We start from the raw sequence: 27,033 nt of genomic DNA on the forward strand, positions 1-27,033 counted from the left end.
CTGCTATGGCCTGTGAGATGCTCAGATGCTGTGGTCACAGGAGGCCCAGTGAGACCCATGATGGAGATGACCTGTGTCATCTCGAGATCCTCAGACTGGACCCAGATCAATAAGGACCGAAAGTTACTGGCTGCCTTGCAGCCCCAGCCCAGTCCCTAGTGGAGAAGTGCCCTGTGCAAAAGCCCCTGCCACTGGTTCTACCCCTTGTTGGTATTCCCAGCTGTGGGACTGGAGACTGAACTGCCCTCTGATCCCAGAACCCAGGCAGCATGCCTGGACTGTTCCGGCTCTGTAGACCTCGCTCCAAAGCAAGAGGGGCTGGAGCATTTTCACACCCTGCTGAGGTTCTCTGCCCCTTCCACGGCTTTCTCCCTCCATTCAGCTCAAACTAGGGATGTTAATTGAATAGTAGATTAAGCTAATGAATTTTTATCAGTTAGTCGACTTTCTATATTCCCCGGGGATGAGGCTGGCAGCCAGTGCGCTCCGGCCCCACTCCTGAGGAAATCCCTGCCACTCCACATTGCTGCCTCTGTATCAGAGGCAGCAACATCAGGTGCCAGATGGGAGTTGGTCCATGAGGGAAGCCAGTTTAAAAACCAGTTCCCCTCATGGACCAGCTGTCTGTCACCCCCTCACTGCTGCATAGGATAGGGTACGCCTATCCAAGACACCATCACACCTCTGATTGCCTGTGCAGACACCCCTCAGAGGAGGAATCCAGCGCCAAACAGGATCAATGCCCCCAACGGCTAAACCCTGAAGAACAGAACCTGACCTTATCCAGGGAAGAGACACAGAAACGTTTTTATGGGCATTCGCTTTGACCAAGGGTGCCACCTAGTGGTGAAAGAGTTGTAACCACTCTGTTTTCCATAGAAATGGTCCATGCTACTCCAAGAGGATGCATCAAATATACCAGCTGTGTCCATGACTTTTCCTGCTCGCCCCAGTTGAACATAAGAACATAAGAACGGCCGTACTGGGTCAGACCAAAGGTCCATCTAGCCCAGTATCCTGTCTACCGACAATGGCCAGCACCAGGTGCCCCAGAGAGGGTGGACCAAAGACAATGATCAAGCAATTTGTCTCCTGCCATCCCTCTCCAGCCTCGGACAAACAGAGGCCAAGGACACCATTTCTACCCCCTGGCTAATAGCCTTTTATGGACCTAACCTCCATGAAATCATCTCGCTTCTCTTTAAACTCTATTATAGTCCTAGCCTTCACAGCCTCCTCTGGCAAGGAGTTCCACAGGTTGACTACACGCTGTGTGAAGAAGAACTTTCTTTTATTAGTTTTAAACCTGCTCCCCATTAATTTAATTTGTGTCCTCTAGTTCTTCTATTTAGGGAACTAATAAACAGCTTTTCTTTCTCCGCCCTCTCCACACCACTCATGTTTTTATAGACCTCTATCATATCCCCCCTCAGTCTCCTCTTTTCAGTTGTAGGGACAAGGGGTTGTTGATGCTGACTGTTTCCATTGCTGGTCAGCAGAACTGGCTCACTGTGCAACAGGGGCTTTAAGGAACAGAAGTTAATAAACTGAAGAATTATTTTTCAACAGTTCCCCTGAATTGGTTAAGCGAAGCAGAAATTCAGAGATGTCCTGAGGCCAGATTCCTTTCTGCCCTTGCTTTGCTTGGAGCAATCCTATTACAGGCCCAGCACTGTTGTCCTTGGGCATCAGTAGGGTTGCATGTGGCTCTGTGGCCAAAGAACAATGACACGATGAGACATGGAACTTAAAACTAATTTATTTAAGAAAAAAATCCCATAAAAAGGAAAAATATATTGATTACAAGCTCTGGAAGCTTTTGTCAGAACAGCAACAAAGAAATCGGCTTTATACAACAGAGCGAAGGTGGCTAGCAAAACAGGCAGGGCTGCCCCACCAAATGTCTTCCCCATCCCCTGCAGTGTGGAGGGGAGATAAGGCACAACCCCCCGCTAAATCCCATTGCTGTCACAGGGATCGACTCTCCCGCCTTCCGCCACTATCTGTTAAAGTGCTGCAGAGAAGCCAAGGTGGGAGATTGCAGAAACATCTATGACACTGCTCTGGTATAGAGATGCCACCTGATCTGTCGCTGGCCCAGCCAACCTCTGAACTGAGCGAGGGTTCCTAGTGCTCATTGTGCACCCTGGCTTCACCCCATGAGCAGAGCAAGGTGCACAAGAGCTCTATGGGCAGGCGAGCCAGGTGGAGTAGAGAGAGATCCCTCCGTGCCCACTTGCTCCATGCAAAACCAATGGGAACAGACGCAAACATGGCAGGAGGTTTGGCTGAGCGGGGCGGGGCGGGGCAGGGCGGGGCGGGGGGGAGGCGGCTGGGTAACGGGGAGGAGAGTGGAAGGAAGGTTTCGGGGTCCAAGCATTAGGCCTTGAGCCCCAGTTCTAGTTGGCCCCTGGCAAAAGGGAGCAACCAGCAACTCAGGCTAGAGAGCAACCAGCTCCCATTGTGAGTGGCTGAATATCGATCTCTCAATCACTCTCCCTTCCCAAGTCATGGGGACGCCGGTGCTGCCTGCATTCTCCTCTCCCCTGAGTGGTATCGGCCTCCCCCAGGCAACGTGCCCTCTAATGACTGCTCCACGTGCAGAGTAAGTTTTGTTATGTGCACCAAGGCATGTGCGGACGTGCACCACCAGTAGAAACACATGCTGCCGGCTCTGGGTGCTCTGCTAATCAGCTGGGCAGCATGTGACTCTCTCCTGGATGGCCACCCAAGTGCTCAGCGTTCAGGGAGCACTGCCCCCAAGCTCCCTGACACTCCGCTTGCTCCCCACAAAGCACCTACCTGGCATTCTCCCAGGGGAGTTCTTCCTTCTCGGCTGCTTGCCCAGCGTGTCTGCAGCGGGCTCAGACTCAGCAGCAACACAGGGAGTGTCTCCAGCCCCTTGCTCCCCTGTTCCTGGACTCACCCCAGAGGACGAGGAGTGGGAGGGAGCACCAGGGCCCAACACATCCAGGGACACGAGCGAATGGAAACACACTGTTCTCGGGGGCAAGACCAATAGAGCACAGAGCATGGGAGTGCTGAGAAATGAGGCTCCCTTCCCCCAGCCCTCTTGCCCACGGATATGCCACCGTGTCATGCCTGCCACCCAGATTGCACGAGCATCTCCTCCCACCCTCCGCTCCCAGCATGCTCAGCACTCCCATGTCCTTCCAGCGGATCATCAGCCCCGGGACAAACCCTTTGTAGGTTCCCCCACTTCCCCCACACACTCACATTTGGGGCAAAGCAAGAACCAAGCCCTGCCTGGACCCAGCGATGGCGCAGTGTCAATCAGCGAGTTCCTCCGGGTCTCCAGAACGAAAGGTCTTTTTATCCCCTAGCCCAGAACTCAGTGCTGGACCCTCCCTACGCGACCCTCCCCAGAGGGGTAACAAAGGGGCAGGACAGCCCAGCCTACACCCCCAGGAGAACAGGGGAAGTGCCCTCCCCCCGCAGGAGGACAGGGGAGGTAGTTCGCCCTCACAGATTGCTCGGGAGAGAAGCAGGATGCTCCTGGAGCAAGGAGGTTGCTCCCCCACCAAGAGTCTGTTAAAACTACAGAGGAAAAGGTGTAAGAGGCTCTGAAGCTCAGTTCCAAACCCTGCAGAGCCAGCCTGTGCCAACCTCAGCCCCCCAAGGGGTCCCATCCAGCCCCGCCTGCCCCTCCCGGCTGCTGCCCCGAACCTCCCGCCTCCTCACAATATATTAACACTATGATGTGCAAGTAGGTTTGCTCAGCTCCCTCCCCCCCAACCTTGCTCCCATCCCCACATCTCAGCCCAAGCCCCGTCTACACCTGGGATGTTCTCGCTCGCCCCACGGCACCGCTAAGAGCAAAGCATGATGGGTAGTTAGTAGACAGGTAAGACACCACGCAGCCCCACCCCTTCCCCCGTGCACCACCCCCCGTCCGCACTGCAGGCTGGAAGGACAGTCCCGGAGGGCGTGGGTCACTCCTCGCCCCCCTCCTCCTCGCGGTGGTGGTTGGAGACGGGCGCCTCTTCCGCCTCCTGTGGGTGGTGGGCGTAGTGATGGGGGCTGGGGCCCTCGGCAGGCAGGTTCTCCTCCGCGTTCAGGTAGACGTTGAAGAGCGCCCCCTCGTGGCTCGGCTCCTTCCCGCAGGCCTGGCAGCTGCAGCGGAGGATCTTCTCCACCAGCTTGTCGACTCGGGGGATCTCGGCATTGCCCGGGCAATCCAGCGTTACCTGGCTCAGAAGAGGAGGGGAGTGAGTGGGAGACAGTTTCCTTCCCTTACCCTCCCCACCCCCCGCCTGCTGCAGGACAGGGGGTGGCACATCACTCAGCACCCACTCTGGGCGCTCTTACGGGCAGAGACTGTCCTCTCCTGTGAGTTTGTACCACCCACTGGTCAGCATCCCATGCTCAGAGGATGCTCGCCTGGAACAGCGCAGCAAACCTCAAGCTGAAGACACTCTCAAGCTCCAATGTGAGTCAAGTGGTGGGGGGGAGGGGTTGCATTTGTACAGCGCCTAGCACAGAGCGTCCCCAACCAGGCACTGGTGCAAGAGACTATCAAACAATAAGCATCTTGGCAGGCCCTTGCCAATGCCAATCATGGGGTATTTATAGCTGGGGCCTCCAGAATCAAAGGCTCTAAGACCCCTGCCCCAAAGCCACGCAGTGAGTCAATAGCAGAGTTCAGGACCTCCTGACTCCCAGCCCCGGCTGGCTTTATTGCCCACGAATACCGGCTTTGTCATCGGCCTGGCACTCGGGGCGTCACTGAACCAGCCCAGAAAGCAGGGTCTCAGCTCCGCGTTATTCCCAGGCTCACTTGGATAAATGGGGCAACGCTTGGGGCGTGAGAGGGTGCAGAGATGTGAGGAGCTTGGTAGGCGACTGGCAGATGGCATGTGGGAGGCCATTTGAGGCACGGAAGAAGGCACAAAGCCACGAGTGGGAGACAGAGACAAAGGGAGCAATCCGAGGAGAGGGCCCGTGGGTGGGAGAGCAGAAATGAATAATGCATGGAGTCATGAGAGGGAGGGGCTGAGCAAACATTTCTGTATTTATTATTCATAGCAATAGACTTGCCTTGACTAGCACTTTCCATGAAAGGTCACAGGGCACTTCAGTGATCACATGCCTATGACACAAGGGGGGAAACTGAGGCCCAGAGCACTCTCCATGAAGGATCACAGGGCACTTCAGTGACCATGACACAAGGAGAGAAACTGAGGCACAGGATAGGCCCATGACTTTCCTTATGCAAGCAGCAGAGGTAGAAATAGAACCCTGGTCTCGCAATTCTTAAGCCTGCTCCTGAGCTGCAAAATCAGCCATCCCCAGCTGCTAAGAGCACCTCAGAACAGGGAGGGTTACTCACGATTTCCCACATGGACTGTGCGGGCATGCAGGAGTCACAGTGCACCAGGGACTCCGTCGACTGAGGGAAGGTGTTGGGAACGCTGTAGCTGAAGCACTGTCCCAAGCAGGCCCTGTGGAGGAAAGGCAGGAGGAAAGCCCAGGGATCAGGGCATTAGATGGGACTGGAAGCTTGGTGCAAACCGTGCACAAGACGTTCCCTGCCTGGGCTTCTGTGCTTGCAAGAGGTGAGGGAGGCACCAGCAGTAGGGACTTCTACCAGGGCAGGCTGGAGACGGTGGCTGGAATGGGGGAAGAGGCAGGGCTTCTGTCTGCCGTAGCACAGCCCAACAGGCAGAGCTGCTCCAGCAGCAGCCTTCTCCTCCCCATGAGAAGTTCCTCACGCTCCCTGCTGTGACCCAGCACCCAAGGGGCAGAGAAGCCCAGGAGGGACTGAAGGACTTGGATGGAAGTGGTGAGGAGAGGAAGGAGGAGTCCTTGCCTTGGCTTCTATATACTGGGATGCATCTGCCTCCATGGAGGCCTGGACTCAAAGGTGGGTAAGAGTGACCCAGGTTACCAAGCCAAAGCCGCATGGCAGTAAACAGTGTGTGCACACCACAGCCGCTTGGGATGGCATGAGGGAGAAATCCGATTCTCATGCACCAAGAGCCCAGCTTACCATGGCTGTGTCTAGACTGGCCAGTTTTTCCGGAAAATCAGCTGCTTTTCCGGAAAAACTTGCCAGCTGTCTACACTGGCCACTTGAATTTCCGCAAAAGCACTGACTTCCTACTGTAAGAAATCAGGGCTTTTTGCGGAAATACTACGCTGCTCCCGTTCGGGCAAAAGTCCCTTTTGCGCAAAAGGGCCAGTGTAGACAGCTGAGATCGCAAAAATGGCGATCGGGGCTTTTTTGCGCAAAAGTGCGTCTAGATTGGCCACGGACATTTTCTGCAAAAAGTGCTTTTGCGGAAAAGCGTCTGTGCCAATCTAGACGCTCTTTTCCGAAAATGCTTTTAACGGGAAACTTTTCCGTTAAAAGCATTTCCGGAAAATCATGCCAGTCTAGATGTAGCCCAAGTGAGTAAAACCAAGGTAGGACCTATGACACTGATCCAAATCCACCCAGTAGAGGGCAGTGGATTCCTTTACTAGGAAAGGAAACAAGTCGTATGTAGAGAAGCCCTGGGCTGAATTTCACCCTGATCTCCCCGTACCTGTTCTGGATGGACTTGGACTCGCAGCCGCTGTGCCCCACAATCTGGGTGATGTTCTTCGCCTCGCACCAAGCGCTCTTGTCTGGGAAAAGGGCCAGTTTGTTAATGGGAGGCGGCGCGGCCAGGATCACAGCTGGGAAGAGGGCAGCCACCAGGACCCGGAACATCATGGCCAGCTCCACCGAAACCCTAGACCTGGAATGCAAAGGGCAAAGCTTGAGCAGATAGGACAGTGAGCCCCATTCCCACTTCCCGCCCCCAAATCTCAAAGCACCTTAGGAACTGTCCTGCACTAAGCCCCACCAGCCCACGGGGGGAAGGAACATGTTAATACCCCTTTGCCTAGGTTGCTGGGAGCCTTGCTTCAGATGAAGGACCAGACAGCGAGCGCTCACCCATCCCACACAGATGTGCCCTACAAATCTAGCCCTATGCCAGGGATGGGCAATAAAACAGCAGTGGTTCATCAGGGGGAGCCATGATATTTACCTGCACCTCTGCAGGTATGGGCGATCGCAGCTCCCATTGGCCAGGAACAGGAGCTGCGGCCAATGGGAGCTGTGGTCCCCCTACTTGCGGAGGCGCAGGAAAATGCAGCAGCGTGGGGGCTTGGCAGGGGCCAGCCTATGGGCCAGTATTTGCCAAACCCCTGCCCTATGCAGTGCTCTAAGAGTTGGAGTCAGGAGCAGCCTTTCTCTGCGGTACTGGCCTGTCTGCTGGGCCGGGCCAGGCATTTGTCCGTCACAAGCCCGGTTAGAGGGACATGGGGAGCAAACTGCGGGGCAGTTGCTGGGGATTGCTCCTGAAGGAACAGGGCAGGGGAGAATCACTCCCTCAGGCTTTATGGGGCACTCAACCCATGAGCCCCATCCTGGCAGAGAACAGGATGAACCGCAGCAATGGAAGCCACGGGCCCAAAAAAGCGTACACCCCGCCCCAGCACTGTCTGCTCCACAGATGGATCGGCTCGTGGAGAGGCCAACGCCTTCCCCAACGATCCCTCCCTCTCCCTAGCCCCTGGGGATTTCTCGCAGCGGGGCATGCTGGTACTTGGCACAGCATCGCCCTCTCGTACTGCTGTGGAGACCGCAACAGAGCCTGGCACCACGAGGGAGGGTGACGGCCTGCCCAGGGCTGCGGATACAGTATGAAGTGGCATGTGTCCCTTACCTGCAGGAACTTACAAGACACCAGAGAAAGCAGGGACAAGATCTGCCCCTCTCCTTCCTGCTTCCTTTCTCCTGCTTCCTCCTCCCTCCCCAAGCTTGGAACCCTTCCCATCATTACTCTCCTGCCGTGGGCACAGTGACCCGCTAAGCAAGAGCAGGTTCCCCTCTGTGCAGTGTGGGACTGGGTGGCACAGGAGGGGTTGGGATAACAGGGTGCCCCTTCTCCTGCCATCTGGCAGTCTGGGAAGAGGCCAAAAACCATTGGCAGCCCCGGCGAGCAGAGTGGGGAAAGCAGAGATTTGGGCATCTCCTAGGGAAGATGGGACCGGGGGGGAGGGGGTTGCATCTAGGCCATCCCGTCCCTGGCTGCAGACACGGTCCATGCATCGCCATGACAACCGGCCTAGCGGTATGGCCCTCACCCGCAGTAGCAGGCAGAGGAAAGACTGTTTGCACAATAGAGCTCTCTGCTCCCCCCAGCCTGCCCGAGCAGATGGGTGCAGAATGGAGCCAAGACATCCTGAAGGAACAGAAGCAGGTTTCTTCTGAACAGCTCCCATGAGGCACTGGGGGAAGGGACTCAGGTCAATTACTACCTTGGCCTTACTGAAGGCCTTGGGCTAAACCCACCTCCGGGAAGGGCTTGAATTCACAGCCCCTGCTCCCGGATTCAATGTGTTAACTCGCACAAAGTGCTTTGGTCCAGGAAAAGAAGTAGCTTGCTCCCCAGAGGGAGCACAGCCTCCCGCTGAGAACAGACGTGGTGGAGTTAGGAGTTACCTTTTCCCAGCTCTGCCACAAACACGCTGTGGGGGGAACCAGTTCATTTGGTGCTATGCCTCAGTGCTCCACACCCCGAGTACAAGGGGGATACGGCCTCACCTTCGTCTTTGGAGGGGTTAGTCATGTGGGTTATGAAAGTGCTTTGCCATCCAGGAGGAAGGCACCAGAGCAAAGCCCAGTAGATGCAGATGGGCCGGCACCCTCAAGTCCAGACCCAAATGGGACCAACGCGTACAGAGCTGAGTCTGTCTAGGCACAAGAGGAGGCAGCCCCGGCAGCAGGAGAGCTGAGGGAGATGAGATCTCTCCTGTCAATCTCTGGGCCAGAGAACTCTTCACAGAGGCTGTTCTAGTCCATTGCTTCATCACAGTCCCCATCCTACCCCTGCCCGTTCAGTCACCAACTGACTCAAGGCCAGGGTGGGGCTCACCTGTGCCAGCAGCAATCTGACTCCTTCCCCTGCTCTCACAATGCACCCCAATAATAATAAGAAAAAGCAGCGCAAGAAGAATTGAACTGTTGCCCTGGTTTTGGTCTAGAGCAGGGATGGGAACCTGGCTCAGCTTGACTCAGGGCTCCCCCCTAGAATCGGAGAGCTGGCCCTCCAGCCCTGCAGCCCCCTCCTGCCCAGACCCTGCACCCCCACTCTGCTCCTGCACCCTATGTCCCGTCCAGCCTTCCACCCCAAGCTTGCTCTCACACCATACCACCCACCCAGGCCCACTAACTCCCAACCCTCTCCTGCACCCTCCCTCCCACCTAGACCCCACGCCCCAAGCCGGCTTCCCGGGATGGAACGGAATGTTTCCCTCCCATATACCAAACTCCTCATTTTGGCCTCACCCCAGAGTGCAGGGGGGAGCATAAAATTCACTAGCCTGGCCCCCGTAGGCTCTGCTGTGCAAGGGGAATGGGAGGGGCTTTTTTTGCTTTTCACTTGTGTGCTGCCCCTGACTGATTTTTTGGTGGGCCAGCAGCCCCCAATCCAAAAAAGGTTCCCCACTCCTGGGTAAAGTCTAAACGCTTACACTGCAAACCTACACACACACACACACACACACACACACACACCCCGCCAACCTTCTTCCTAGTTAATATTCATGACAACCTCCCTTTGCTGCCTCTGCCTTTGCTGCTGCTGGGTAAGATTAATTTTCTGACTGTTTCACTTCCCTCCCTCTGGGGCCAGACCACTTCCCCGACCATCCTGCGGCACTGGGTTGGGGTAAGTGTGCAGCGCATCACTCCATGTGGGTTACATTCAGGGCCCGGGGTCATTTGTTGCTCAGAAAGCTCAGAAGTGTGACGTAAAGAAACCACTCAGACTCCTGATTCTGCGAGGATCCCTGCCACAGGCGGGCAGCACCTCTAAGACAGGCTAAAGCCTAATGTAACTGATCTTTAAAGCTGTAAATGCTTCTTATATTACAGCCCAGGGCCACATACACTGAGAGCACAGGCCTCTGAGAGCTACAGCATCAGGACCAGGAATTCATCCCCTGTGGATGAGAAAACACACAGTGGATTATTGCTTAGGTGTGGCTGTGCGCGGCTTAATGACAGCAGCCTTCCACTTTGGAGCAAAGGGATTGCGCTACCTAGAGCCGCCTTGCAGGCACAAACACAGGCTGGCTAAGCAACCCCGTGTGTTTCCATCCCCAGGGGTGCTTCCCAGGCACCCCAACAGGGGAGCAGACTGTGTCTCCTCCAAACTCCATCATGGTTGAAAGTTGCAAATTATGTGTGCGCATTGGAGGAGGGGGGGAGAACTTTCTCCAGTTCCCGCAACTCCTTTTTTTTTTTTTGATTAAGATTGCATATTTATTGTAGACTATGATTGTTAAAATAGTAAAGACCTGATTTTCAAACACCTGACTGCTAATGTAAACACAACTCCTTTAAAAGGCAAACCACATGCGCTGTTTTCCTGCCTTTACTTCCATGGCTTTCCCATGGCTTCTTCCATTAGCTCAGAAACAACTTGCCACCACTTTACTCCATTCAAAGAATTAGAGGCACAAGCTAGGGACTCAGGATGTATTATCTCGGTTAATCAGCTGATCTAATGTTGAACCAGTTAACCCACTAAGCAGGATCCGGACTGGGGACCGCTCCAGCCCAGCTGGAGCAGCCCCCAGCTCGTAGGGCTCCCACCTGGAGCCCTGCACTGGGGCTGGCTTCCGGCAGGGCCAGACTGAGGCATGGGCGAGCCGGGCAGCTGCCCGGGGCGCCAACCGATGGGGGGCACCTGATGGCAGCTGTATGGGGCACACGGCGTCCCTTATAGCTGCTACCATGCACCGCACATCCAGCTCTCGCAGTGCCGGCCCTGCGGCGCCGGTCAGCAGCACCCTTTCCTCCAACGGCCGCGAGGCCCTGCATGGCCCGGCGCGCATGCCAGCAGCGCTGGACGGGCCAGGCTGGGCAGCGCATGCGCCGTGCACCCCGGGGGCGGGCCCCGGGCTGCGTACCAGCGACCGTGGCTGGCCCATGCATGCACTGTGCACCCCGGGGGTGGGCCCGTGCACCCTGCGGGGGCAGGCCCGCGCATGGGCCATGTGCCCGGGGGCGGTACCGCGCTCCCGGGCCCAGAGCGCCAAAAGGGCTCGGGCCAGCCCTGGCTACCTACTTCCAGTCCCGAACCAAAGCAGCCCCTGTCTGCAGGCCCAGGCTTCCCTCAGACAGAAGCTACTCCAGATGAGAGCTGTTTCAGCCCCACCAGTTACTGGTTAACCTTTCACATCCCTACCAGGGACTCGGCAATCATACTCCTGAACCCTCTCCATAGAAACACCAGGGCTGTGTCTAGACTGGCCAGTTTTTCCAGAAAATCAGCCGCTTTTCCAGAAAAACGTGCCAGCTGTCTACACTGGCCGCTTGAATTTCCACAAAAGCACTGACTTCCTAAATCAGTGCTTCTTGCGGAAATACTATGCTGCTCCCGTTCGGGCAAAAGTCCCTTTTGCGCAAAAGGGCCAGTGTAGACAGCTCAGATTTGTTTTCCGCAAAAAAGCCCCGATCGCGAAAATGGCCATCGGGGCTTTTTTGCAGAAAAGCGCGTCTAGATTGGCACGGACGCTTTTCCAGAAAAAGTGCTTTTGCGGAAAAGCGTCCGTGCCAATCTAGACGCTCTGTTCCAAAAATGCTTTTAACGGGAAACTTTTCCGGTAAAAGCATTTCTGGAAAATCATGCCAGTCTAGATGCAGCCCAGGTGTCTTGAGCAGTCAGAGAAATAGACAGCTTCATTCCCAGACTCTCCAGCTGGTGTCGCTGCAGGACAACACCAGCTAGCGGCCTTAGGAAACCTCAGTGGGCAGGCAAGGAAGCCAGGGAAATGACCAATCTCTGTAATTTGTTTTTATGGAGCCATTTGAATTCAGTAATGAGTGTGGTGTGGTTTTCAATTTGCATTAACCACGAGGACTGGGACTCAGTCTGTGAATTGGAGGGTTTCTTTACAGTGGCGGTATAAAATGACCCTGCCAAACTGATCTGCATCAAATGTTACTTGCCACCAGAAAACTGACATATAATTTTTCCTTCTAGGCCAGAGACACAGACTATATGGGAAAAGAAGCTTGGACAAAAGTGCTAGCTATTAATACCACAATCACTAGTGAACAGCAGACTTTACAGAAATAAGAGAATTTTTTCCTTCAGAGGGTTTGGATGGAGTTGTGGCTGGAGACAGACGTTTGGACTCCTTAAAATAGTAGTTAGAAGCATTTGATTTGTTATTTCCGTCTATTTATTTATCCAGTGCCTGATCCAAAACCCACATGGAAGCCAATGGAAAGAATCCCTCTGATTTACATGCATTCAGCCCTAAAAGGTTTGCTAGAAACATATTCACTGGGAACTCAAAAGAAATTGTGTACGAGTTGCTTTATGTCCTCATGTCAAACAAGGCCCTGGATAAAGGAATCCCAGCCCACCACCGCCCCCCCAGCTCCTCCTTGTCATTCAGATAATCTGTATGCAACTCTGCAGGGTGAAATGTACCAAAGAATCCCTAGATGTTTTCTATAAAATACAATTGTCTTATTTAGCAGCTCCTGTAACTCAGATTCATACATTTTAAGTCCAGAAGGGATCATTAGATCATCTGCTCTGGCCTCCTGTCTAGCATAAGCTAACGACTTTTACCCAATTACCCCCATATTGATCCCAACAACTTCACCAAAGTTAATCTCCCTGAAAGTCATGATCAGAAGACATCACGAGATAGACAATCTGAATGCTGTCGTCTCTCTGCCTCCTTGGAGGGATGCCAACCACCACGGGAAATTATCCGTGCAGCTGCAACTTATGAAGAGTTAACGTTTATTTATTGTGCTAGCAGTGATGTAAAAAAAAAAATCGCGATTTTCTCATTGCACAGAACCATGATGCTTAAAACGCAGCTCCAGGTCTGCAGAGCTGAATCATTCAGACCAGCTGTCTTCATCGATGTGAGTAATCCTGATGTCACCAGCAAGCTCTTCCCGTAAGAGTCTCCCGGTGAACTGCCTCCAGGATCTCACCTTCCCGCAGCTTCCACTGAAATGTAAGAAGTATTGGGTGGCTAACTCCCTTCATAGGCTCTAAATTTCTCCCAAACCAAATCCTAGGGGCCTGATCCTGTTCCCATTGAATCAGTGGGAACTCGGCCAGCTCCTTGAGAGAGAGCACAATTAGGCCACAAATGATTGTTTTTAAATGGTGCACAGGAACACCATTCGTCTTTAAGGGCACGTCTACACTGCGGTGCGATCCCGGGATACTTCCAGTATCCCGAAATAGCTATTCCGCATTTTAACAGCATGCCCATTATTTCGAAATAACGGGCGTGCTATTCCGACATCCCTGTAAACCTCATTCCACAAGGACTGAGAGATGTTTCGGAACAGCGGTTTATTTTGAAATTTGTCACTGTGTAGACAGCGCCAAATTACAAAATAAGCTATTTCAAAATTAACTGGAAATAAGCGGCGCAATTTCCGTAGCTCAAATTGCGTTGCTTAGTTTGAGCTAACAGTGCAGTGTAGACTTGAAGAGACGTATCAGTGTGTGGAGGAGGGGAGTTCTAAACAGACTTATGAATCTGCCTGTCCAGATCTGACTGCAGGATCCAGCTACAGAGAAGGTTTCTCGGGCTCCTCTGCACTCAGACGCCAGGCCTCTGTCAGCACCGGAGACGTGGGGTGGGAGGGTGGTTTGGCAAAATGATACTTCTGGTGCCGCTCGGAACTTGTCTATCAGCATCTGGGCTCCTGCCCCACTCCAGGACTGAGTGAAAGACAAGCAGCGCTCCTGCTGGGCCCATGCATGGACCCCAGCCCGTATTCAAGAGAGCACTTTAGCATGTGTTGAAGTCCAGATGGATGCCTTCTTCACCCAGGGCCCCTAGCAGCATAGCAACCAGTCTCATTTGGAGAGGCCTACTCAGCTAGCAGGGGATTCTCTGCAGGACTTTTCTTTGCCCACTTCCAGGGCCTGATTCTGCATGGTGCACAGCACCCTCAGGTCCCGTTGAGTCTTTGACAAGAGCATCCAACTCTTAGCTCTTTAACAGGCCGTGTTCACACGGCATTTTTATTTCTTAGGCGTGCAGCGGAGGCCCCAGGCCCAAGCTTCTAGTGAGCACTAGCCCTGACTCTAATGTGTAGGAAAATCTCCTTACGCGCAGGAGTTAGGGACTAGTGCTGGGGCTGCAAACCAGCCCAACATGTAATTGCGGCATGTCTGCATCTGGTATCGCTCAAGCCAGTCATGCGAACCGAGCTGCCACTAACCCCACTCATCCGCCGGCAGCCACCGGCTGCGAGACAAAAGCACCGTGTTCCTTCTTACCCTGGGCCAGGAGGGGCGGAGAGGAAGGAAGACGAGGCTCCGCGGCAGGTTAACAATCTTCTTATTAAATAAAGACATTGACCACATTCCTCTGTGACAAGCTAAATTACACGCTGAAGGCCCTGAAGGAACCAGCGTGTTCCTAGCTGCGCTGACCCCTGCTCTGCCAGAGAGCGCAACCGATTCCCAGCTCACAGGGATTCCTTCTCCTCTCCACACGGGGCCACATTTTTTCCCTCCGAGTCAAATCTTTCTCAAGCAGAAAGTTCAGCTCGGTTTCCACAACACTCTCAGAGTCTGAAGGTTCCCCCTCTTCCTCCCCCTTCACAGAACCTGATAATCTCCACTTCCCCCATGGACGTCCTTCCTTTGCAGTCACCTCAGCAACGCAGACCCCCAAATCCAGCAAGTTTCTTCACCTTTTGGGGCCAGACTCTAATCTTGCTCCCCCGGTTGCAAAGGAGCAACTGCAACAAAATCCATCAGGATAGGCCACTCCCGGCAAGATCAGACGTGAGGCCCTAATGGAGAAGAATTCCAAGGAGCATCCTTCAAGCAGGAAGACACGGTGTGAAGCAATGCAGCCGGCTCCACTGAATTTCACCTCCAGTCTGCCAAGCGCACCACAAGCCAGGCAGTTAGCCTGGTACAGCCTGCTGAAAGCAGATAAAACCACATTGACTCAGTTACAACCCAGCTCCTTAATCTTTTCCCAGGGCATGACAGGGGAAAGAGAAATCCCACACGCAGGCATCGGATCCCAGCACATCCTGGGCGAAAGAGTCCAGCAGCCGCGAGGCACGATCACAGCTGCATTCTCGAGAAACGACCGAAAACGGCTTTCGCTCCTGATTGTCCCGTAACAACATTGCCACTTTTCATCCAGCCCCAGCTCTGGCTGTCTGAACTGTTGTTTCAAAGGGGTTAAGAGACCTTTTATATCATAGAATCATAGAACACTAGGACTGGAAGGGACCTCGAGAGGTCATCGAGTCCAGTCCCCTGCCCTCATGGCAGGACCAATGAAGGTAGTGATCAATAAACCTTCCAGGGCCTTTACAGTCAGCACAGAGTGAGCATGGCACCGACACAGGGACCAAAAAGGAGCCAGGCAGCCAAAGGGACAAGTGACACAGCAGGTGCGTCAGTGCTGCTATTATTCCATAATTCACATGGACACTAAAACTGTTCCCATTCCTTGCAATGGGCACGTTTAGCAACGACACAGTCTCTCGTGAATGCTCAAGAGTCCCTCCTCCTTTCCTCCCACCCCAAACTGGCCCCTGCAGAGAGGGAGAGAGCAGCGGGATCAGCCCATGGAGTCAGTGTGGAGGAAATGCTACTGCCCTAGGAATGCATTTGAGGGTTCTCTCTACAGCACGACCTCACTGAACCCCCAAATGTCGGGCAGAGCCTTCAAGGCGTGCTCTAGCTACACACACGCCCTTTTCCTATCTCCAGCTGCAGGGCTGGCCTTACCATGAGGCGAACAGATGCCAGACTGTGGGGGGTGCCACTAGGACCCAGAGAATTGAGACTTTTCAAAGTTTTGGCCCAACTGAGTGGGTAAGGGGGTCTCATTTGAGCTCCCCGCCTCAGGTGCCAAAGTGTTGTGGGCCGGCCCTGTCCAGCTGTGACTCCACCTCCTGGTGGGAACTTACAGAAGTTAGGGAGAGCTGAGCTTCCAGCCCCCTGCACACATGTGGCTGAACCATGATCACTCACACTTTCAAACAGACAAAGATTGAATCAAGCCACCACGGGGATGAAGCATGTTAAAAATCAGCTCCTAGGAAAGGAGAGGTGCAGAGTTATAAGCAAACCAATCTGGATGGAGGTGGGCTCTAGAATTAGAACAGAGCAACCTTCCCTTGGAATTTTTGTCCATTGCCTTTCTGGCCTCATACCCCTTTGGTGTGTCATAATGGTGCACGTTTGTTCACCCATGTTTCCCTACCCAGGAGCGGATGCAGAAGTTGAATCTGAACTGAAGCTTGCACATTTGAATTCTCCATGGAAAACAGAGACAATTTCAGTGAAGGCTGCATTTAATATATTTTACTGAGAATGATTCTGAGGCAATAAATTATCCCACCTGATGACAGATGAGCTGATGAAGAGCAAGGACAAAATTTTCAGGTGATTTTGGATGCCAAACTTGGGCCCAGTCATGAGTCACTGAGCACCCACCACTCTGAGGCTACGTTTACACGACGCATTTTTCTCAGCAAAAAATATGCTAATGAGGGACTCATTTGCATGAGTTGCAATCTCATTTGTATATTTTCTGCTGATCCGCTTTTGTGCTAGGGGTTTTTGTGCAAAAACAAGCAGTGTGGACGTTTTCTTTTTGCGCAAAACCCCCTTTTTCCGCAAGATCCTTATGCCCCAAAAAAGGAGGCCTACCGATCTTGCGGTAGCTTGGATGAAGTCAATGGGAAATACAGGAAACTCAGCAACTCTGAAAATCAGGCTCCAGGTGTCTCAAATTGGGCACCCAAAATCAATGCACCTAAAATCTATGGCCTCTCTGGAAAATGCTGGCTGGAGCAGCTTTATAGGACAAAGACATTTTACTAAATCTCAGTGAACAATAGGTGTGATGGCAGCTGCTATTGGAGGAGTTTGTAAGTTACACAGGTGAACTCAGCATCACGATGGACATGAAATTCAAGTCATTACACAGATGGGAAAACTGAGGCATAAAGCCATTAAGGAAAAAATGTTTGGAAGGGTGCATGGGCACATGCATATTTGGAGATCTGAACATGTGCACGGATGCTTTTAAGGTCTAAACAACATGTCCAACTGCTGGGCCAATAGCAGAATTGGAAAGAAGACCCAGAATTCTTGGCTCCCAGTTTTCTGTTCTAGCCACCTACTGGCCTAAATTCAGACTTTAACATTCATGTGGGATTTTTAATTGCTGGCAGCTAACCGAGGCCACACAGTTCTGTCTTTAGTTTCAGGGATCACCTCAGAACTCAATTGCCCAAGAGCTCCCCTTGGTATCTGAACACCTAAGTTTGAAAACTGGCCTCTCCATCGGTGGGTTAATGCAGCTTCAGGCCCATCCACAAACACCTCCACGTCAAGGGAGCATGTTGCAGCACATTCGCCCGCGGAGCCAGCTGCCTCACAATCCCATTTTGCAGCACGCTGGAGATGCGATCCAGCATGTCTGCAGATGGGTACTTTGGAAGCCTTGGGCATGCTCGGGGGAGGGGGTTGGGTACATGTGAGGCCACCAGGGCTAGACATGCAGGTTGTGCCAGCACACCCAGAAAGGAAGAGCTGTGTTACACAGGCAAGGCTGCAATCCACCTAGGTAAAATAATCTGAGCGGGAGAGGATCCCAGGCTGATCTGGGCCCAGTGTACCCCAAAGAGCTGAGAGAAGCAGCACTGGTCTTCTCCCCAGGCTAGTGTGAGCTGCACATGCTACAGAGACAAAAACCTGGGCGCAGGGAGTGTTTTGAAGCAAAACTTCTCTGGCTGCCATGTTATCTGGAGCTGCCACCATTACAATGTAGAACCACCCCACTCGTAGCTCCTGGGTGGGCAAGGGAGGAAATACCCATCTCTGCTGCTCCTCTGACCTCCCTGGCATCACCCTCAGCTGGCAATTTCCAAATTGCAGAATTTCCCTCACTGAAGGGTTATGGGCACAGAGCCCAAACTAACTATACTTCAAGCACCAGTAATTTAAGCCAAGATCTTGAGAGCTTCGGAGCATCTCCTCCCCACTTGTGTTCCCTCTAATTTTTTCCATTAATGTGTGGAATAAATGTTGGTATGTGCACCAAGGCAAGTGCAGATGTGCACCACCAGTAGAAACACATGCTGCCAGCTGTTGCTCTGCTAATCAGCTGCTAACCTCTCCTGGGTGGCCACCCAAGTGCACAGCTTACAGGGAACACTGCTCCCCGCCCTCCTTACTCCCCCGAGATCCCTGCAGGGCCCTCAGGAGAGCAGGCAGAGAGTGCCAAAGAGGAAGTTCTCCCCAAGGAGCAGATGGGACAACTGGGGCCCTAAGATCAGCTGTAGAATGACCAATGGAGTGACCTCTGAGGCTGCATTCACAACGCCCAGCCTGCAGCTGTTCCAAGCCATCTGGAAATCGAACCCTTGTGGAAAACGAGCAGATCTCATAAGTTTTCACCTCTTTTTCCAAAGGGAATTTTACTCCTAAATATAAGACAACCTAGCAGGTGGGCAGAGGTGTCGCTTGCAGAATAGTTTAAGATACAATCGGTTCATTTTATCCAAACTCTTGTGCTTTTGCCAGACATAAAACCAGGGACACGGGCAAGTTGTGAGTAAGGTCTCATACTCACACAGACACAGACACACATATGGCATCCTGAGCTTAACAAACCCTCAGGCTTTCTAAACATTACTTAGTGAAGACTCTGTCCATGCAGAAGTCCAATGCTGCCAGGGCTGTGTGCCCTCAGTTCTCCCTATCTTCAGCGAAAGTCAAGTCTACTCTGCAGCTCGCAGCATTTCAAAGGGCTGGGCCCCAGGGCTGCCAACATCTTAAATGTATTCTTTAGCAAATACACATTAAAATCTAAGGGTCCCGATCTTGCAAATCTTACTCACATAAGCCATCTGCACTCACATTGATTTGAATGGGATTACTCCCACGAGTCCTTTTAAAAACATCCAATCCTTCACAAAACAGAACCAATTAGCCTGAGTCCTGAGCAGATTATACAGGAAGGACTTTCTAGCAACGGCACCATTAAAAAAAAATCTGTTTCCTCAATTGTTTCCACACCAGGTCACCGTCCCACTATATTCTTCAGTCACATTCACATATAAAGAAAAGTTACCCACATTTGTTTCCTGGGGAGGGAGCCTGTACCATATTTATGAGTGCTCAATACACACCAGATTTTGAGCTCCCATTTAGACACCTGAATTTAGGGACTCAAACTTCAAAAGCACTGAGTCTCCAAAAGGTCTCATTGTGATGCTTATGACCAGATTTTTGAAAGAGCTTCACGTCCAATATGCTGAGCTGTCTGAAAAATCTTGTGACTTACTTAGGTACCTAAACAGAAGCAAAACCTCTTTGAAAATCAGGCCCATTAAGAATTGGGAGCAACACGTATATGCTTCAGAAAGTTCAAAAGTATGGCTCCATTTAAATAAGAGATTTTATTCAAGCAGATCTTACTGGTGATTACTGGGAGCTGCACTTTAGAAATCCCCAAACAAATAATATTAATGTACTTACCCAGACAGAACAAGGGTAAGTTTCGCATCATTCTGAGCATGCAACATTTTTAAATGAAATTTCTAATACTTGAAACAAATTAAAACAATGGCATTGACTTGAAAATGTGCATTTCTTTAAAAAAAGGAATCTGCTTTTCATGAAAACTTAGTTAATTTTTTACTTTTTTAATCTCTGTCACAGAAAATTGCAAACTGTAAAACTTGTTTCCAATCCTGCGCTTGTTTTTGCAAGCCCCCAATTAAACTTGATAAATGTCACAGTGAAATCGACAGGGGAGAGGGCTATACATGAAATGTCTTGAAATAAACTCCTAGCAGCAGCGAGGCAGCCAAGTGCTTAACCCAGCGCAGAAATCCAATTTGAGCTGGGAGCTTTGGTTTTGCTCTACTGATCTGCAGAAAGTTGGAAGGAAATTAAAAAAAAAATCTAATTTGAGGAAAGTCCATTTCTTTAAAAAAAAAATCCCCAGAATTATCTTTGAAACAGGATGGACTTTTTGTCATTTCTCACTTTGGGGTTAGCTACAATCCTTTAAAATCCAGAAGATGCTAAGTCTCTCTCCATATATATTCCTTAAGATATTTGTTCCCACTCACATAGGAAGTTTGTAGCAATAAAGCCAACATGTTGTATAGTAAGCCGAATTTTTAGAAGGCCTCCTCACCCACAATTTGGCCAAATTTTCAGAGCTCGATACATTGTGTGCTAGTCACTTTTGGGAACACTGTATCTGCTGACCACTTGCTAAACTAGCTTCATGAAACTGCAGAAAGACTCCCATTGACCCAGATAGCTTTGGATCAGACCTAGTAAGCAGCTACATGGTGGGAAAAACCCAAGTAACCGCCTACTGAAGTTATAGACAATTATGGTTAATACAAACCATTCCTAACTCATTTCAATTTCTAATGTTCTTTGCAACTAAATCTAACCAAAAGCAATGAATTGTATCAACCTGTGACACAAAAATATTTTTGTTTCTCCCCACCTACCTCAGTGGAATTTTTTTTCCCCCTTCTCCTAACACCTGTTCCGTTAAGAGAGCTCTGTTGTTTTGTGAAACTGTTGGGGTAATCCTGCGATGCTTGGAAGAGAGGCAAGACTTTGTGTCTGATTCATAGAAAATGTACTCCTTAACGCCTCAAACACCATGCTAGCAACCGCGATTGGCAGCTGGGTTTGGTAGCATCTGGGTGCATTTGTGATGTATGTGAAGATGTGCATGGTACATGTTACAGAGACTTTATAGAGTCTCTACGTGGCACAAATACCTAAACCCTTTTATGCAGCTTTATGGGTTTTGGGATTGGAAAGCAAACAGCATTTTTTAACACAGCCACTCGCATCATTTCAGCTGTAGCATGGCAAAGGCCTGGCTCACACGTAGAGACCTGAATTGGGGCTAATTCTCTCTCGTATTTTTACCTGGGTCAGAGAGACTCATTTTTCCGAAGCTACAACTGAAATCCTCATTGCTGCAAAGCAAAGAGGGAAGTTTGAAGTCAGTGCTCCATTTTGTGGTTGGCTGGGATTGTCAAAGGAGCACCAGAGAATCAGATGCCCCCCAAACCCATTGAAATGCAGCGAAACTGGGACCTTAGCCTCTCGTAATATTTTGCACTTACACAGCGTGTTCCAGCTGCAGATCTCAAAACCCTTTGCTAATCTGGGTAAATATATTATCCCCCATATTCTAGTGCTGGGACTCCAATGACCACGCCAAGCACCAAATTCCTTTCCCCCTGAATCCTTAATCCAGGGCTTACTCACTAACAATACATCAATTACCCTATTGTGTCTCCACAAAGCACCTGGCTCAGCAGGAAGCTCACAGAGTTGCACCCTGTGGTAGTATTTTTCATCCTTCCCTTCTTCCTGAAGTTACAGCCCCCCTCCTCTGTGCCTTGCGGACAGCAGCCCTCAAGACAGTTGGGGGGAGAGCTCAGTTTGTAACGGGGATCAGAAACATCCATCTAGGGAATGGCTGGGGTTTTTATTCCTCGCACCGCCCAGCTCTGCTCTCACTTACAAACTCCTCAATCTAGAGCGGGTTACTCTGGATTTGCACTGGTGTAACTAGGACTGGAATCTAGCACTACCCATTCATGCTCAAAACAAGCACAACTGGAATTCGATCACACCCAGCTCTTTTTTTTTTTTTTTTTTTTAATAAATAACTGCACCGGGATTTTTTCTTAAATGAAAGTAGACACCGTTTAACGCCATTTTCAAGTCAGGGGCAGACGTTGTCTCTGATGCAGAGCTGGGATACCTTTAGTGGATCAGTCGTTTATTTCTTTAATGGACTGACCCAGCAAGACACCTGCTGTTCCCTCATAGTGGGGTTCTCTCGGGATCCGCTCCTAACTGCAGGGAGGAGGAGGAAGGGAAGGGGTTGGCAGAAGAAGGAATTTAGGACTAAAGGGCTAGACCTTTCAAAGAAGTTTTAGAATCGTTCATCCCTTTGAAACAACCAGAGCAGGACAGTATCCTAACAACACCAAAGCGAACGGCAAAACTCCCACTGGCTTGAATGGGGCCAAGATTTTGTCTTTTCAGCTGTGGCAAAATGCCGGCGACCCTGACATCACAGCAACAGCATTAGGTACAATGATTTGGTATCCCCGGTACTAATTATAAACATTACCTGGCATTGATATGAAAGCCTGGGGAATTCTATAGGGTTCCCAGAGAAAATTAGCAGCCTGAGACTCTCAGCGCAAGTGGCATTTTCAAGCATTACCAACAATGCCTTGGGGCCTGATCCCACTACCATGAGATCAGGAGCAAACTGGAAGGTAAACCTCTTCCATGCGGAGCAAGTGGTACTCTTGCCGCCGCCATCGGAGCGAGAGGTTTCTCCGCACACATGAGGAGAAGGCTAAAAGTGAGAATGTGGCCAACTCCAGGGTGCGATCCTGCTGTCTTTACCAACTCCAGATTCCAAAGGATTTCAAGGGGAATTTTTGTTCCAGCAAGGACAAGCCCAAAATCTGCAGCTGGTGTCTATCACTGTCACGCTAATTAAGCTAATTCTTACATTAAAAGCCTATCTCCGCATAGAGAAACAAAGGTATGAGGAAAATGGCAAATGGCAATTGCTAATGGAAAATCCAGAAGGCCTAGCTCCGAGTCCCTGCTGCTGTATGCAAATTCCACTGGTCCCAGCCCCCAGTAGAACCACGAACCCATTTGCTTGTTAAAGGCCCAGTCCGGCACAAGTTCAAGCATTCTCTCCTCCCAGTGACTTGGCTGGGAGCACTCAGCACCGTTGTGGGAGGTGGTCAGCACCTTGCAGCTTTGGACTCCTACACCTTGGAGGTTAAGAGACTTTTGGGGCCTAATGCTGCCCCACTGACATCGATGGAAGTTCTGTAAACTGACTTCAAAAAGAGCAGGAACCAGCCCTAGAAATGGGCACATTTCAGGTTTTGCTTAAAAAAGGACTGCGATTCTGGGCCCAATCCTGCATTCTGTGTGCACCCAAAACTTTCATTGACTTCAGTGGGGGCTTTGGTTGCACAAGGGACACAGAATTAGGCCCTCAAGAAGACTAACTAACTGACCCACCCAAGCCACCAGCAACACCATGAATTACCAAGCTGGACTGTATGGGTGTGTCTCGACAGCAGGCTTTTTTTTTTTAAAGTGGACTTTTTTCAAAAAAAACTTCCCCTGCGTCTAGACTGCGACCGCGTTCTTTCGAAATTAAATTGAAAGAACGTGGCAGTTTTTTTGACCGTGGCAAACCTCATTTTACGAGGAAGAACGCCTTTTTTCGAAAGTGCTCTTTCAAAAAAAGGCGTTCTTGAATGCAAACAGAGTTTTTCGAAAGAGAGCATCCAGACTTCCTGGGTGCTCTCTTTCTAAAAAGTGGCTCCCTTTTTTGAAAGAAGTGGTTCCAGTCTAGACGCTCTCTTTTGAAAGAGGCTTTTTTGAAAGATTCGAAAAAGCCTCTTTCGAAAGAAGCTTGTAGTCTAGACGTAGCCATTATGACACAGCCCTGGTCTTTTGCCCTTCCTTGGGGGTATTTACAAACGTGAGAATTTCAAAATTGAAGCTGAATTCTATTTCCTGGCTCAAGTTTTAAGATTTGAGGCAAACCTCTCTCATCCTGATAGGAAGCTGCATTACAAAAAGGTTTGATTGAATACAATTTATTTTTAGTTGGTCAGAAAATTCCAAATAATACATAGCTCTTTGTCTACACATATAGAGTGAAATGCTGGCCCCCACAAAGTTTGTGGGATCTTTGTAGTTGACTGCAGTAGTACCATGGTTTCACGCAGAGAATCAATGCAGCAATCATGTGAACACTTAACATGTGTGTAATTTTTTTTCACATGAAATAATTCCACTGAATTTGATGAACGTACTCATGTAAGCAAAGAATACGCATGTGGCCATGCATTTGCAGAGTCAGAATCTACATATGTTTAAGAGGATGATATTTTTGTAAGATAAATGTCAGCAAACATATTAAAGTGTAGGGAGTTGCCCAGGTCAACTTTTATATGACAAGAAAATAAATTACAGAAAATTCTGTCCTTGAAATGTACTACTAAAACCACAACTGAACTATCATTATATCTGGAAGATATGGAAATTATATCTGTAACAAATTAATGGTATTATAAGTATTTATAAGACACCTATCAAAAAAGAAATTTAATTATTACGCTATGATTACCGTGGAAAATAGGTATATGTATAACCTATGCATTTATTTGTAAATGCTGGTATAATATTTCAACAGTTTTAAAAGAAATATTCACTGTGATTTTCTGTTGTGTGTATGTGTAAAAGCAATATAATATATGTAATTTAACAGCAACATAACGTCTGTGGGTAAGTTTACAACACGATCATTTTCTTTTCAGTAGGAACATTTCCTTTCATTCTTTTGCCCAAATTGTTACATTCTTCTGATACACCAATTAATCAATGCACTTTAAGGATCTTGGTTAAATATCCCTTTACACCCTTTTTTATTTGCATAAAAAACCAGGGAAATGTATCAGAAAATCTCCACCCCCAAAATTAGCAAGCAATACAAAATTTAATTGCTTCTAATGGGTCTAGGGGTGTTCTGATTTTTCTTTACTTTTTGTGAGGCAGGGTGGGAGAAGTAGGGCACTGGGGTGGTAGTGGGAATATTTTAATGATTCCAAAGCATATCTCCTGTAGTCTTCCTCATCTGTAACTGATTTCGGTTTGTGGCAATTTCTCATCCTTCAAGCCATGAATCACTCTGGGGAAAGCAGGGGTGGGGAGAAGCAGCAAAAATCTGGTCTTGATAAATCGGGAAGAAAATACAGCAGGTTTGTTTTTTATTTAACTCACAGGAGGAGAAGAAGAAGAAAAGTTTTTCAGCTGCAACAGTATGTAGCAGTTTGCAACTTTATGTGCAGGAAAATTGCTTTTGGAAAGGGGTGGTCACTTACCATGAAGTAGATTGAAGGAAAATCCCATAAGGTCCTTGGCTAGAAACTCCGAGGGAAGCCAGCAGATCAATAGAGACCACACTCCAAGGGTAAAAAATTCAGATTACCCCAACAAATCGGCTACTAAAAAGCAGTGGTATCTTCCCTGAATCTCCCCCGAGGAGAAAAGAGAAAACAATGAGCAAGCCCAGCTCAGCACCCCAAATCTGTATCCTCTCCAAATAGGGAAATCGAGGGAGAGAAAAAGGATCTGCCTCCCCGTGCAAGTCTGTTACATCCTCTTCCCCAGCAGCAGCATCCTGAAGTGCAGGGAATCCAGAGGGGCAAAATCCTCGCCAACCTAGAAGTGCAGAAACTTCCTCGGCCACCAGCCAACAGGTAGGAGAAGAGCAAAAATAATTCTGAATCGTAACAAGCGGCTGGGTGAGATCCGGTGTCAGGCGACAGAACCCAAAAGGTGCAGAGGGGTCAAGCCCCTCCAAACAGAATCTCACAATCCACTGGGAAAGGAAAGGAAAGGGAGGGGGGGGGGATCTTTCCAGGGAAAAAAGTCAGAGGAGTCCCAGTTCACTCCAGTTCAACAGCGCGAAAGGCTGCAGAACCCCCCCAGCCAACACTTTCCCCCAGTAGAGAAAAATAGTGGAGCTTGGGAAACTCAGCCAGGGACTGGAAGGACCCAGCCCCTCCTAGCCATCTCCCCGTTCTCCCAAAGGCTCCCTGCCGGCGGAGAAATGCCAGGAAGCCCACCGCAAATGGCAAACTCCACTTCAGTGCAGAGAAGTCTCTATCCCCTCCTGGCTCAGACTGGAGAGAGCAGCACTGCACAGGAAAATCACAATCGGTCTGTCTCTCCCTCACACACACACACACACACACGCAGAGCAATTCCAGGCTGCCTTCAGTAAGGAAAGGGGCTTGACTCGGAGAGGATCTGATTATATTGTACCAGACAGGAATGAGCAAGCAGGGACAGGAAAGATTTAAAGTGCCCTCAACCTAATTTCTTCGAGGTTTATGCTTCTCTCTCTCCTCTACCGCTCAGCCTGGGGAGGGGCCAGCTGCAGCTAAAATACAGGGCCAGAGATCTGCTGAATATTCCAAGAAACACAGAGAGAGAGAGTGTTGATGGTGGTGGTTTTAATCTGAGCTCACACTATTTGTTTTCAATTTGTCGCGATCCCGCCCCCCAACCTGCTCTTCCCTAACTTCAGCCAGACATTGTGGACTCCAATCCAGTCCTTTACTCCCGCTCATCTTCATAGCCACCTTTCAGACGTGCTAGTGCCAGCAGGGGCGGCCGTCCATATAGGCAAACTAGGCGGTCGCCTAGGGCGCCAAGTTCAACGGGGCACCCAATGGTGGCGCAATATCATTGAGGGGTTTGGAGGCGGGGGCGCCGACCGCACGGTTCGCCATGGGCCCCAGTCTAGGGCCACCCCTGAGTGCCAGCAAGGAGCAGAGACCCCCAGAAGGAGGAGGGTGGTGTCGATTCCTGATGCGCCCAGTTCTTCAGCGATGTTGCAGATCAGGTCGACTTGTTCCAGTTGTTAATGACTAAGAATTTAGAAACAACAATAAAAGTATGGAAGGAGTATAAATCGCCCTGCTTTGAGGACTAAACCGTCCTCTCAATCTGGTGGGGACAAGGAAGGAACTTTCCGTATAGACATAGGTGGTTCCATAGCTCCCTAATGCACCAACCTTGGAGCTATCTTGTGTTGGCCACTGTCAGAGACAGGATGTCGACTATGTCTTCCTATGCTCTTAATTCTCAGGGAGCATCATCAGAAGGGCTCCCTTCCAGTGAGATCAGGACAGCCTTCTCATGGACCTCCTTTGCACTTGGCCAATGTTATGATTAGTGCCCTGCGCGGATACGAAATGTGTATCCACAGCCGTATCTGCGAAAACGCGCCGCAGATATCCACATCCATCTCGGCGGATGTGAGTTCCTGTGGCTATAAAGCACATATCCGCAGATGTGCAGGGTTCTCGATACAAACTTTGTA

At 50.3% G+C, this 27,033-nt stretch overlaps 1 protein-coding gene across 1 annotated transcript; it reads right to left on the reverse strand.

The window, feature by feature from the left end:
* Positions 1-1,741: 1,741 nt before the first annotated feature.
* NBL1 (NBL1, DAN family BMP antagonist) lies at positions 1,742-26,037 on the reverse strand. Its single transcript, XM_025180703.3, has 4 exons — positions 25,025-26,037; positions 6,549-6,743; positions 5,351-5,462; positions 1,742-4,208 (listed from the first exon to the last, which is right to left on the reverse strand). Exons 2-4 carry the CDS (start codon positions 6,716-6,718, stop codon positions 3,954-3,956), a joined length of 537 nt encoding a protein of 178 aa, XP_025036488.2. The 5' UTR covers positions 6,719-6,743; positions 25,025-26,037; the 3' UTR covers positions 1,742-3,953.
* Between the last annotated feature and the right edge of the window lie 996 nt (positions 26,038-27,033).

The sequence above is a fragment of the Pelodiscus sinensis genome, chromosome 24 (assembly GCF_052426305.1).
Source record: "Pelodiscus sinensis isolate ZL-2025 chromosome 24, ASM5242630v1, whole genome shotgun sequence".
Classification (NCBI taxonomy): domain Eukaryota; kingdom Metazoa; phylum Chordata; order Testudines; family Trionychidae; genus Pelodiscus; species Pelodiscus sinensis.

Coding starts and splice junctions, on each gene's coding strand:
- NBL1 (XM_025180703.3), bottom strand. CDS start 6,718: ATGATGTTCCGGGTCCTGGTGGCTGCCCTCTTCCCAGCTGTGATCCTG. Junction 5,463..6,548: donor TCCAAGTCCATCCAGAACAG/GTACGGGGAGAT, acceptor TTTCCTCCACAG/GGCCTGCTTGGGACAGTGCT. Junction 4,209..5,350: donor CACAGTCCATGTGGGAAATC/GTGAGTAACCCT, acceptor CTTCTGAGCCAG/GTAACGCTGGATTGCCCGGG.